General features: G+C 32.9%; 1 protein-coding gene across 4 annotated transcripts in view; it reads right to left on the reverse strand.

Moving 5' to 3' along the window:
• The window catches only part of FAM227B (family with sequence similarity 227 member B), a 189,284-nt gene that overhangs the window by 122,266 nt on the left and 53,116 nt on the right, over positions 1-13,902 (reverse strand). For all 4 annotated transcript variants that reach the window (XM_049104142.1, XM_049104139.1, XM_049104140.1 and 1 more), the window contains one exon: positions 8,797-8,934. In XM_049104142.1, the coding sequence (XP_048960099.1) occupies positions 8,797-8,934 (138 nt within the window). The remainder of the gene's footprint in view (positions 1-8,796; positions 8,935-13,902) is intronic.

Below are 13,902 nucleotides of genomic sequence, written 5' to 3' on the forward strand. Positions count from 1 at the left end.
CTAATGTAATCATGTCAGTTTTTTCAGGTGGAAACATAATGCCCAGACAGGTTATATAAAACATAAAGGAATTTAAGTCTTTTATGTGCAAATTAAATATGTCAGAGCTGAAGAAACATTAGTAACTGCAGAAAAGTTTCCAAATCAAAACATACTTATGGCCTAGTAAATAAATTATCAGAGTCTTATGTCTAGGGTAGTCTCCATAGTGATTCCTGAGTCCAGCTTGAGTATAAGCAACACAGAAGCTGTTAAACTGCAAGCAGGATATGGTAGGTCTCAAATGCCATGGTGAAAGCCCCTTCACAGTGATTTCCTGTAGGGCAGTGTCCCTCAGGCATTTTTGTCTCAGGGCTCTTTTATATTCTTAAAAATATAAGAATTATGGATTTTGTATCTACTAGTATTTCCTATAATAGAAATTAAAGCTGAGAAATCTCGAACATTAGTTCATTAAAAATAAGAATAATAAACACATTTCATGTTAAAATAAATAGCATCTTTTTGGAAAAGATAACTATTTTCTTTTTTAAAACTTTTATTTAAATTCTAGTTAGTTAATATAATTTGATATTAGTGCCAGGTACACAATATAGAGATTCAGCACTTCCACACATCACTTTTGCTTATCACAAGTGCCCTCCTGAATCCCCACCACCCGTTTAACCCATTCCCTGACCCACCTCTCCTCTGGGAACCATCAGTTTGTTCTCTATAGTTAAGAGTCTGTTTTTTTTTGTTTGCTTCTTTTTTTCACCCTTTGCTTGTTTGTTTTGTTTCTTAAATTCCATATATGAATGAAATTTTATGGTATTTGTCTTTCTCTGACTGACTTATTTCACTTAGCATTATACTCTCTAGCTCCACCTGTCATTGTGTATGATTTTAAAAAATATAATATGACAGTCTTTGAAAAATATTGGTTCAGTGAGTTATGCAGGTCTTCTAAATGTTACACATTTCTTTATATGATATGAAAATTACATTTGTTAATATCACCACTGACTTATTATGCAGTCTCTAAGCATTGAAAAACTGATTACTACACTATTCTTTAACTGAATACCTGTAGCAGAGATTCTTAGCTATCTTTCAAAATGTGTGGCTTCCCCTTCCATAGTACAGAGTTGTCACTATGTAGCAGCTTCCCAATAAGAATTTTTATTTTCCAGCCCTCCTTACACTTTAATATAGGCATGGCTTATTCTCACTGGAGTGATGTGGGTAACTACTGAGCCAAGACTTTTTAAAACTGATGTATACTTGACATAATTTGTTAATTTCAAGTATACAATATTATGATTTGATATATGAATATATTGTAAAATGACCACAATAAGTCCACAATAAGTCTACAATAAGTCCACAATAAGTCCAAAAGTCCACAATATATCCATCACCATATATAGTTACACAATTTTTTTTCTTATGATGAGAACTTTCAAGATCCACTCTCCTACTTACTTTCAAATATGTAAAACAGTATTATTAACTAAATCACTATGCTTCACATTACATTCCTATGAAGTATTTATTTTATACTTGGAAATTTATAACTTTTGCCAAGACTTTTAAGATTCTGTGCCTAGTTCTCACATATTCTCCTGGTGTAGATTAATTCTAATGACTGCAGTTCTATAGGCTGGTGACCCCAGAAGGTGAAAATAGCCTCGATCTCTGAAACACTATGTGGAGGAGAAGTACTCATTGACTCCTAGCTAATATAAAAACTCAACAAGATAGCCTTAAAGGTAGGCTAGGGCCCTAGAAAAATTTAAGAGCCTCAAAGTTCAAATAAACACATAGATTTCCTAATAGTCACAATCTAAGTAGAAATTTACAGAAAAAACTACTTTGTAAAAAACAAAATAAAACAAACCCAAACCCTCTTTAAGCAATTCTTGACTTTTTGAAATGGTACAACTACACTTTTAATTCCCCTGCCAAAAACACTGGTGCATAGCAGACCTGTGCTTCCTAGTGGAGGCCCAGTTACTTTCAGAGGATTAGAAATTCCAACACTTTGCTGTCAGTATACTTCTGGATTATTTTGACCCCAGAATGTGGGTTTCCAATTCCCCAAACCATTGCTATTTCTAGAGGAATCTATAGAAAAAATTTGGAAACAAATGAATTTTCTCCCTTAGTCTTCTGCTCTTTTTCTGGCCCATCTACTCACGTCTCTCCCTCTTTCCTTCTCATGTACTAAAATTTGATCCCAGGAAAGGATCTAAAAGCTCATTCACATTAGTCATGAATGAAGGATTAAGGCTATGACAACTTTGTAAGCTACATCTCTTATCCTATGATGACAATTTTAAGCCTTAATGTATTTATAAGCTTATAAAATTAACTGAATGAGAGGAAGTATGTGAGGTTGCTGGGTTTAGACTAAGGCCAGAATTTCTTGTATATGAATTCATTTTCCACTATTTATCAGTTATGTGATCTTGGATAAGTTATTACTTAATTTTTTATGCTTCAGTTTTCCTACTTTATAAAGGATAAAAGAAGTGAACTGCCACATAAGAACATTACTGTTAAGGCTCTAAAAAGTTAATACACATTATCAAGTACATACTTCAAATTGAAGATTTATAGAAATCCAAGATAAATTATTAAATTTTAATTTTTAGCTGTATATGAAAGGAAATGAGGAAATGGATTAGAGGAAAATCTCTAATCTGCCCTCCCAGACTTAGAAGATGTCATCCAGAGAAAAAATCTAGTCATGTTTTAGAGTCAAATATAGAAAGTATTTTTAAAATATTTAGGAGTAAATAAAATATACGATACATTTTATCAAGATTTCCTATTATTAAAATCAAGTGTGTTTGAAGCAAATACAATATTTATGTTTCTGTCAAATGAAAATGATCATTAGAAATACAGTATAAAAGCTCTTTCAAGCATTGTAATTCACCATCTAGAATCTTCATACTAGATTGCAATAAATGGATACTGAAATAACTTCTGAAAATACAAGGATTATCATGAAGCAACATATAAATAGGGGATGCTTGGAATAAACATTATTGAAATAAAAGCTCTTAAGCAGTATTTCCTAGAAAAGAAAAAACTTTCTTGACTGTCTTTAGAGTAACTTAACTATATTTTCTTGATGGTCAAAAATACTACTAAAAAAAATTGATCAATATCTATTGATTATTTTAAATTATTGAATGTTAATTATTGTTAAATTTTGAAATATAAAATGGTTTATGTATTTTATTTATGTAAAGAACATAAAAGCAATATTATATATTATAGACAGAGTGGTATCCACAAATTTCATTATAGTCATTACCTTTGGAGAGGGGGACCAGATTTAGAAATGGTACCAAAAAAACCTGTAAATAAAGGATGTTTATAGGCACATTATCAACAATAGCCAACCTATGGAGAGAGCCTAAATGTCCATTGATTGATGAATGGATAAAGAAAATCTGGAGCATATAATACAATGGAATATTACTCAGCCATCATAAAGAATGAAATCTTGCTATTTGCAATGACATGGATAGAGCTAGAGTGTATTATGCCAAATGAAATAAGTCAGTCCACGAAAGACAAATACCATATGATCTCATTTATATGTGGAATTTAAGAAAGAAACTGGATGAACATATGGGAAAGAGGGAAAAAAAGAAAGGAGAAAGGAAAACAAACCACAAGAGACTCTTAATGATAGAGAACAAACAGGTGTGTGGGGAATGGGCTAGTTGGGGGATGGGTATTAAAGAGGGCATTTGTTGTAATGAGCACTGGGTATTATATGTAAGTGATGAATCACTGAATTCTAGTCCAGAAACAAGTATTGCTCTGTATGTTAACTAAAACTTAAATAAATTTTAAAAATGGGGGGAAAAAAGAGAAAAGCACAAGTTGCACTGAAATGAGATGATTGGTTGGGAAAGCAACTTTTACTTTGAGTAAAAGTCACTTTTACCTCTATACTCCAGGAGCATCTGGTAGCCTGGTAACCGGAAAGGGCTAAGACACAATGTAAAAAATTGTGGTCTTTCCTAGGAACTTGATTTTTGCCTTTCAGCTTAACTTCCAGGGCACTTTCAGGATTTACTCCATAACAGAAAACTGTTCTTGGTTTATACAACATTTGCCAAATGAACAAATTTTGGTGGTCGTTTTCTTATTTTTTTAAATTGATCCCTACATATGTTCAGTTTTTATGCTGCAGCAATTAGTCTGTTATAGCATATCATGTGAAAGCCTTTCTCTGGATTTTATTTCCTCAGGATTAGGAGAATACTCTCCAATGGTAGAATGAAACTTTTTGGTTAAATGTCTGAAACAGACATACTACTTTCTGTCTCATTTGAAATATTTGGCTAAGACCTTTACTAGGTCTGCAATGGAGCTTAAGGAAATGCAAGATTATAATAAAATTTATCATTAAGAAAAAACCTATGAAAATTGTCATTCATAAAGACATATTCCAGTGATATTTTCCAATTTTAAAGATAATTTTTAAAATCTTGGAAAAGTAAAACAAAATTCCCTAAATTAACTGTAAAGAAAGAATAAAATAGTTGGCTTTAGACTTCTCTACTACACTAATTAATAGAAAATAATGAAGCAACATAATACAGTTTTAAGGGAAAATGTTGAAGATTTCATATTTAAATTATAAAATAAAGTTGATATTTAAATAAAATATTTAACCTACACCAATCTGACTTCCCCACAAATAAAAGTTATAAATTATTGAAAATATTTTTAAAAAACACAACCATTTGGAGGTACCAGAGAATGACCAACAGCAGTTAGAAATTGGAGGGGAATTGAGCCTTGTAAAAGGCAACCTCTAGTGGATGCAATTTGTGTTCATGAAGTTGCAGGTTTTTGGCTGATGATACTACTTAGTTGTCATAGCATGTAAGTGGATGGAATTCAAACATAAAGTGGAAATATTTTTGGTTTAAGGAGCTGATGTTTGGGACTGCCAGATGGCTGAAAAATAAGGAAGTTATAGAAATCCTGGAAAGAAAGAGGATGCAGTGGGGGAAATCCAGAATCTGAATATTATAAACTCTTTATAAATTCTTGGCTGGTGTCCGAATTACTCATGAATAGGGTGGGAAGAGGGAGATCTACAGGGATAGGTAGAAAGGAATAGCTGGGTGGCTAAAAGTTCTAAGTGGAGATTTTAGTGGCTGACCATCACAGAACACATAACATTTGGACTTTGAATACAGCTAAAGTAAATAACTTGAACAAAATTTAATGTTGTTTACTGGAAGTTAACAGAATTCAGAATATCCTCAAAGTATCATTCAACTTCCCAAGATTACATAAAAAGTTATAGGACATGAATAGAAACAAGAAATTGTGTTTCACAGTCAAGAGAAAGATAGTCATAGAAATCAATCTCATAGTTATCCAAATGTTGGTATTACCAGACAAGAACTCTAAAGCAACTATTTTAAATATGTTGAGGACTCAAAAGAAAATATGGTCATAACTAAAGAAGAGAATCTCAGAATAGAAATGGAAACTACTGAAAAAAGAACCAAATGGGAATTCTTTTTTTTTTAAATTTTTATTTATTTATGATAGTCACACAGAGAGAGAGAGAGAGGCAGAGACATAGGCAGAGGGAGAAGCAGGCTCCATGCACCGAGAGCCCGACGTGGGATTCGATCCCGGGTCTCCAGGATCGTGCCCTGGGCCAAAGGCAGGCGCTAAACCGCTGCGCCACCCAGGGATCCCCCAAATGGGAATTCTTAACTGAAAAGTACAATATATAAAGTGAAATATTCATTTATTGGATTAAGAATAGATCAGAGACCACAGGAGAAAAAGTCAGTGAACTTAAAATGAAATAGTTAGAAATTATGAAATCTATAAAACAGATAAAAGAAATTGAAAAAAAAAAAAGACAAAGTCTCAGTGAATTGTGGACAAGATTAAGTACTATAATACATGCTAAACTCAAGTCCCAGAGGAGAATAATAGAACACAATCCATTTGAAAAATAATGGCAAAAAAATCCCCAAATTTGGTGAAAAACATCAAACCACAAGTTTACAAGTTTAAGAAACTTAATGAGCCCAAGTAGGATGAACACAAAGAAAAGTATGTCAGCACATCATGGACAGATTTCTGAACACCAAGAACAAAGAGAAAAATCTTGACAGTAACTAGAAGAAAAAAAGCATATTGAATAAAGTAGGAATCAACAAACTACAGCCTGCAGGTCCTGTCCAGCCCATGGCTTATCTTTCATGTCATTTAGAATCTAAGAAGGGTTTTTATACTCTTAAAGAGTTGTAAAGAAAATTATTATGTAAAAAAAAAAAAGAAAATTATTATGTGACAGAAACGATATGTATCCAATAAAACCTAAAATATTTACTATTTGGCCCTTTACAGGAAAAGTTTCTGACCCTAGACATGGTGAAATAATGTCTGATGTTTCATTAGAAATAATAGAAACTGGAACACAATGGAACAATATCTTGCTAAGAGGCAAAAGAAAAATGAACCAGAATTCTATACCTAGCAAAAGTATCCTGTAAAAAATAGAGGCAAAATGAATACTTTTTTTAGATAAATAAACAAGGAAATTAATTGCTAGCAGAATTGAACTATGAGAATTGCCAAAAGGCAGTTTCTCAGGCTTAAGGGAAATAATATCACAAGGAACTGAAATTTATAGCAAGGAATGAAGTGCCAGGAATGATAAATATATGAATAAATATAGAGAAGTATTTTAAGTGTTATCTTAATCTTTTAAAGGTGCATAATATTCCATGTTGGGCTCCATGCGTGGAGCATGCTTCTCCCTCTGCCTATGTCTTGGTCTCTCTCTTTCTCTCTGTGTCTCTCATGAATAAATAAACAAAATCTTTAAAATAAATAAATAAATAAATAAATAAATAAATAAATAAATAAATAAAAACACAATATTGCTTCTACTTCTAGCTATTATACAGTAACAAGGACTGGATTTACTCTTCTTTCTTAAACAACTAAAAATGTTTTTTAAAGATTTTATTTACTTATTCATGAGGACACAGGCAGAGGGAGAAGCAGGCTCCATGCAGGGAGCCCGATGTGGGACTTGGTCCCAGATCCCAGGATCACGCCCTGAGCCAAAGGCAGATGCTCAACCTCTGAGCCACCCAACAACTAAACAATTTGACAAAATATATGAAACAATGGTTTCCATGTGTTAGACAATAGGCAGCAGAGGTCAGCAATCCCCAAGGAAAGAGAAACAAATGTAGGAGCCCTTCAATTGTCTCTTCTGCACAGTGCAAGGAGTGGGAATCCAAACAGAATCCACTAGTCTCACTGAGCCAAAAAAGGAAAATTTAGCATTCAGGAAGGCAAAGGCAAGCTACAGTTCATAGGTCAGCATAATGTGGAGGAGACAGATGCACACAGAGAGCATTCTAAAGATTTTCAGAGGGTTATCCTTGAATCTTTGCCTGAGGTTGGTAAAGAGCCACCCAAAGGAAGGAGCAGCTTGGAGCTCACACAAAGCTCATTTTCTAGATAGTCAGATGGGAAACCTTCTATACACAGAGCAAGAAGTAGAATACTGTGAAGGGTATTGACTCAGCAGGGGAAACTAATTAGGCCTAGACAAAAGACTTCACTGGTTCTACCTAATGAAGCTTGAAAGTAAGGCTCAAATGCATCAAAATATTTCTAAGTAACTGAATTATATATCAGAAAAAAACCTCAAAAACATTTAAAGGAATAAAATAATTCATACAAAACAACTAAGTTCATTTAAGAAGGAACTGATAATTGAATAGTCCTACTAGAGAAACTGAATTTGTTGTCAAGAAATTTCCCACAGAAAAAATTCTAGGCTTTGATGGTTTCATTGATGAATCCTACCAAATATGGGAAGCAGAATAAATACCAACTTTATACTAACTCTTTTAGGAAAGAGGAGGGAACAAAATCCTTATTACTAAAACGAGACAGATTAGTATAGGAAAAGAAAACAAAATTTTAGCAAATTAAATCTAGTAGTACATGAAGAAGTTAATACACAATGGCCAAATGGGATTTATCCCAGAGATGCAGGGTTCAGTTAACATTTGAAAATCAATCCCTGTAATTTACTATATTAAAAGACTAAAAACGGAAAAAAATAGTTTAATTTCAACAGATGCTAAAAAGCATTTGTCAAGATCCTACATCTATCCATAAATTAAAAAAACAAAAACAGAAAACAAAACAAACAAAAACAAAACAAACCTCTCAGCAAACTGAGAATGAAACTACCTCAACCTGACAAAAGGCATCTATAAAAACTGGCAGTCAAAATCAATTTAAAGGCAAATAACCTAACATTTCCTCTCTCAGGGCAGGAATGAGGCAAGGATGTCCATTCTCACTGCTTTTAGTTAACGTTTTCCTAGGGTCCTAGTCGTAGGCACATAAAATAAACAAAGGCATATAGATTGGAAACAAAGAAGTTAAATGCTCTTTATTCTCAGATGGCATGATTTTCCATGCAGAAAATCCTAAGAAATCTATAAAAAGGTTACTAGAATTAACAAGACTGTAGGATACAAGATCAATATAAAAATATAACAGGCAAGTGGGAGGATGAAGTTAAGCACACACCACTTTTATAATGAAAAGCTAAAATTTAAAGCAATATTCAAACTATTGTTAACAACGACTTACAAATCAAATGTTATTTTGAGACCCTCTCCAAAGAATTAATCATTGGAAAATCATAATAAACCATTAATATAATATATTTTATTTTGGCTACTTCATCCTGCAGTTGACAATAAATGTACTTACCAGCTGTGATACGTGCCTGACTTCTTTCAATCCTATCCTTTATAGATGTTGAAGGTGCTTTCTTAGTACCATGTATGGTTGTTGTGGAGAGCTCTTTTAGTTTCCAGTAGGTCCAAAAGCCTTTTTGAGGTTTTAAACCTGTTAACATAAAATGTGTATTTATTTAGTCATGGAAATTAGCACTTGAAAATATCTTTAATTTATAAAAGCATTTTTATGAGTATTACATGTTTCGGCCTCACAAGAACCCTGTGGAAATTGTCAGTCTCAAGTTTTATATGAGGGAAATTCTTTAAGAAGTATTAATGTCCATAAACCAGTGAATTAGAAAAGAGGCAAAACTTGGTATCATCTTCTGACTCATAGACATAATCCAAGTTCATTGATGGGCAAAGGAGGAAATTAATTATTGCAAAAATTTGGAAAGGACCTATACATCCAATAAGAATACATCCATACCTTGGATCATGAAGTATCCACTAAAAGTTATAAATATTTAACATAGAAAGGCATTTATAATATGTTTTTTGGGAAGAACAATTTTACCTCTTGTGTATGTGTGGCTGTAGCTTAAATGTTAACATGATCACTTCTGAGTATAGGTGACTATCATTATTCTTCCCTTATTTTTTTAAGTAATATTTATGAATCAGTTGTAGTAACCAAAAAGTAACAAAAATAAATTTAAAAATTTTTTAAAATTTAAATTCTATTTAGTTAACAAATACTGTATTATCAGTTTCAGGAGGTAGAATTTAGTGATTCATCAGTTGCATATAACACCCAGTGCTCATTGCCCTCCTTAATGTCCATTACCCAGTTACCCAATCCCCCAGCAACCTTCAGTTTGTTTCCTACAATTAAGTCTCTTATGGCTTGCCTCCCTCTCTGTTTTTATCTTATTTTATTTTTCCTTCCTTTCCCCTATGTTCATCTGTTTTGTTTCTTAAATTCCACACATGATTGAAATCATATGGTATTTGTCTTTCTCTGACTTATTTCACTTAGCATAATACCATCTAGTTCCATCCACATTATTACAAATGGCAAGATTTCATTTTTTTGATGGCTAATATTCCATATACATATTATGTCTTCTTTATCCATTCATCTGTCAATGGACATCTGGGCTCTTTCCATATTTTTGGAATTGTGAACATTGCTGCTATAAACATTGGGGTGTGCCCCTTAGAATCACTGTTTATGTCCTTTGGATAAATACCTAACAGTGCAATTAATGGGTAAGAGGGTAGCTCTATTTTTAACTTTTTGAGGAACCTCAAAAAGGAACCTCAATATTCTTTTCCAGAGTGGCTGCACCAGTTTGCATTCCCACCAACAGTGTAAGAGGGTTCCCCTTTCTCCACATTCTCACCTATATTTGTTGCTTCTTGAGTTGTTAATTTGAGCCATTCTGACTAGTATGAGGCAGTAGCTCATTGTGGTTTTGATTTGTATTTCTCTGATGATGAGTGATGTTGAACATTTTTTCATGTGTCTGTTGGCCATCTGGATGTCTTCTTTGGAGAAATGTCTGTTCATGCCTTCTGCCCATTTCTTGACTGGATTTTTTGTTTTTTGGGTGTTGAGTTTGATAAGTTCTTTATAGATCTTGGATACTAGCCATTTATCAGATAAGTCATTTGCAAATGTCTTCTCCCATTCCATAGGTTGCCTTTTAGTATTGTTGACAATTTCACAAAAATAAATTTTAAAAGTTCTACTTTTGTTCCAAAAGCTGTGTATGATTGAATAATTTATTTAATCACACCAAACATGTATAGCCCCAGCAATAAAGATGAGGACAATATATATTCCTTTGTATACTTCATATGGTTGTTCTGAGAGTTAATGTTAAAGTGTTCAATAAATGAAAAATATGAGCTACTCTTATTATTATTATCAATAATACTATATATTGATATACTCCAAAATATAACCAATATTTTTTTTAGTAGTGAATGTTCAATGAGGATTACTTGCTATATATATTCAGCTGTCAATTAGAATTTTCTCAATGGTTTTAGATTGGGCTATCACTTATTTCACATAAGTTGCCACTAGATAAAACGTGCAGAAGACTTCAGTTTAATTCACTTGAATGTTTTCTTGGTAGATTGTCTGTTTTAAAATATAGTGTATTAACAGGAAATATGAGAGATAGTAAGGCTAAAAGATCAGGAAATGACTGGCATTAAAAAGGTAGTTTATTACTCACAGTTCTCAAGAGAAGGGGACACACCATGGCAAAGTTGACCACACATGGAAACACTGGGGTCAGTCAGAACACAGGGGAAGAAGGAGAAACTGTGAAAAAGAGGCTCTATTGAAGCTTCTGAGGAAGGAAGGGACAAGGCAGGGTAAACTGGCTCAGAATGGACTAACCTGAATAATTTTATCAGGTTCTGTGGCATAGGGCCTGTCCCTGGTTGTTTGGTACCTGGTTCTGGAATGATGCAGATAAGGGGATAGGGATCCACAATACGAGAACCCAATAAATAAGGTGTTGTAATGTGGCCTCTGAATTGGTTTTATTTGAAAATTATGTTTTAAAAAGCATGTTTATGGGTGAGTTGTTTAATATCTCTAGGATATGGCTAACTATGGCAGTGCAGTCCATTCAGGGAAAGCAAGGCCCTGTATGTCAAGGTATCAGAACATCAGAAATGGTTAATACAGTCTAATGTTGAATAATCATTCCATTTCTGGGCCAAAACTTACTTGGTCCTTATAATAAATAAAAATAACATTCAACAAGCACTTGAAGGCTTACTATGTACTAAACTATGTGTTTGACACAAGGGACTCAAAATTCAATCCAACTTAACCCTTGATTGACAGACGCCTAGATTGTTTCCATATCGTGGCTCTTGTAAATAAGGCTACAATGAACATGAGAGTACAGATATCTCTTTGATATGTTTTTATTTCTTTTGGATATATACCCAGAAATGGGATTGCTGGGTTACACGGTAGTTCTATTTAAATTTTTTAGGAATCTCCATATCATTTTCCAAAGTAACAGCACCAACTTACATTCTCACCAACAGTGCACAAGGGTTCCCTATTCTCTACATCCTTGCCAAGACTTAATTCTTGTCTTTTTGGTAATGGGCATTCTGACTGGTATGAGATGAAATCTCATTGTGGTTTTGATTTGCATTTCCCTGATGATTAGTGATGTTGAGCATCTTTTCATGTATCTATTGGCCATCTATATGTCTTCTTTGGAAGAGTGTCTGCTCAGTTCCTCTATTCATTTTTTAATTAGATTTTGTTTTTCTTCTAGTGAGCTGTATGAGTTCTTTATATATTTTGTATATTAGCCATTTGTCAAAATATGATTTTCAAATATATTCCATGAGTTGCCTTTTAATCATGTTGATGGTTGATGGTTTCACTATGCATAAGATTTTTAGTTTGATGCAGTCCCACTTACCAATTTCTGCTTTTGTTGCTTATGCTTCTGGTATCATATCCAAAAAATTGTTTACAAAATGTCAAGGACTTTTCCTCTATATTTTCTTAAAGTTTTATAGTTTGTTTTTTATTTTTAAGTCTTTAATCCTCTTTGAGTTCATTTTTGTGAGTGGTATAAAAAGTACAATTTCATTCTTCTATATGTGGTTTTGCAGTATAACCATTTATGGAAAAGAGTATTGAATATTAGTAGATTGTATTTGTGATGGTTTATTTCTGGATTCTGGATTCTATTCCATGGGTCTATGTCTATTTTTATGTCAGCACCATATCATTTTGGTTACTGGAGCTTTGTAGCATACTTTGAAATCAGCAAGTATGATGCTTTCAGCTTTGATCTTTCTCTGTATTGCTTTGGCTATCCAGGTTTTTTTGTAATTCCATACAATCCATTAAAGATTGTTTTTTCTATTTCTGTGAAAAATGCCATTGGAATTTTGATACGAACTACACTGAATCTATAAATGGCTTTGTGAAGTATGAGCATTTTAACAAAATTAATTCTTCTAATCCACGAACACAGGATATCCTTCCATTTATTTGTGTCTTCTTCAATTTCTTTCATCAAAATTTTGTAGTTTTCAGTATACAGATCTTTCATCTCCTTGGCTAAATTTATTCCTAAGTACTTTATTCTTACTAATGCTATTGTGAATGGGATTATTAGTTTTTCAGATATTTTGTTGTTAGTATAGAGAAATGCGACTATTTTTGTATAGTGATTTGTATCCTGCAACATTGCTGAATTCACTGATTAATTCTAATGTTTTTTTTTTGGTGGAGTCTTGAGGATTTTCTATAAACTGAATATGAATAGCACAATAAAGTCAAATGAATTTTTTGATTTCCCAATGCATATAAAAGTTATGTTCACACTATGCTGTAGTCTATTAAATGTGCTATATAGCATTGTGTCTAATTTAATATACATACTTTAAAAACTTTATTACTAAAAAAATGCTATTACCTGAGTTTTCAGTGAGTTGTAATCACTAATCACAGATCACCATGACAAATATAATTACGAGAAAGTTTGAAATATTGTGAGAATTACCAATTTCTCTCAGAGACATGAAGTAAGCAAATGCTGTTGGGAAAATGGCACTGATAGATTTGCTTGATGCAGGGTTACCAAAACCCCTACAATTTGTAAAAACTGCAGCATCTGTGAAGCACAATAAAATGAGGTATGCCTGTATAAGAGTGTATCATCTACAAAGAAAGGCAATTTTACTCCTACCTTTTCCTTTTGGATGCACTTTACTTATTTTTTTTTCTTTTCTGATTGCTATGGCTAGGATTTCCAATACTATGTTAAATAGGAATGGTAGGAATGGGAACCTTTGTCTTGTTCCTGATCTTAGAGGAAAAGCTTTTGCACTGAATATGTTAGCTGTGGGCTTGTAATAGATGGACTTTATTATGTTAAGCTATGCTCCTTTCATATCCAATGTGTTGAGTGTTGGTTTTTTAATCATGAAAGGATATTGTAATTTCTCAAGTGTTTTTTCCGCATCTGTTGAGATGATCATATGGTTTTTCTTCATTTTATTAATGTGGTGTATAACATTTGTTGATTTGCATATGTTGAATCATCCTGCATCCTAAAGATAAATCATGCTTGAT

The sequence above is a fragment of the Canis lupus genome, chromosome 30 (assembly GCF_003254725.2).
Source record: "Canis lupus dingo isolate Sandy chromosome 30, ASM325472v2, whole genome shotgun sequence".
In the NCBI taxonomy this organism is placed as follows: domain Eukaryota; kingdom Metazoa; phylum Chordata; class Mammalia; order Carnivora; family Canidae; genus Canis; species Canis lupus.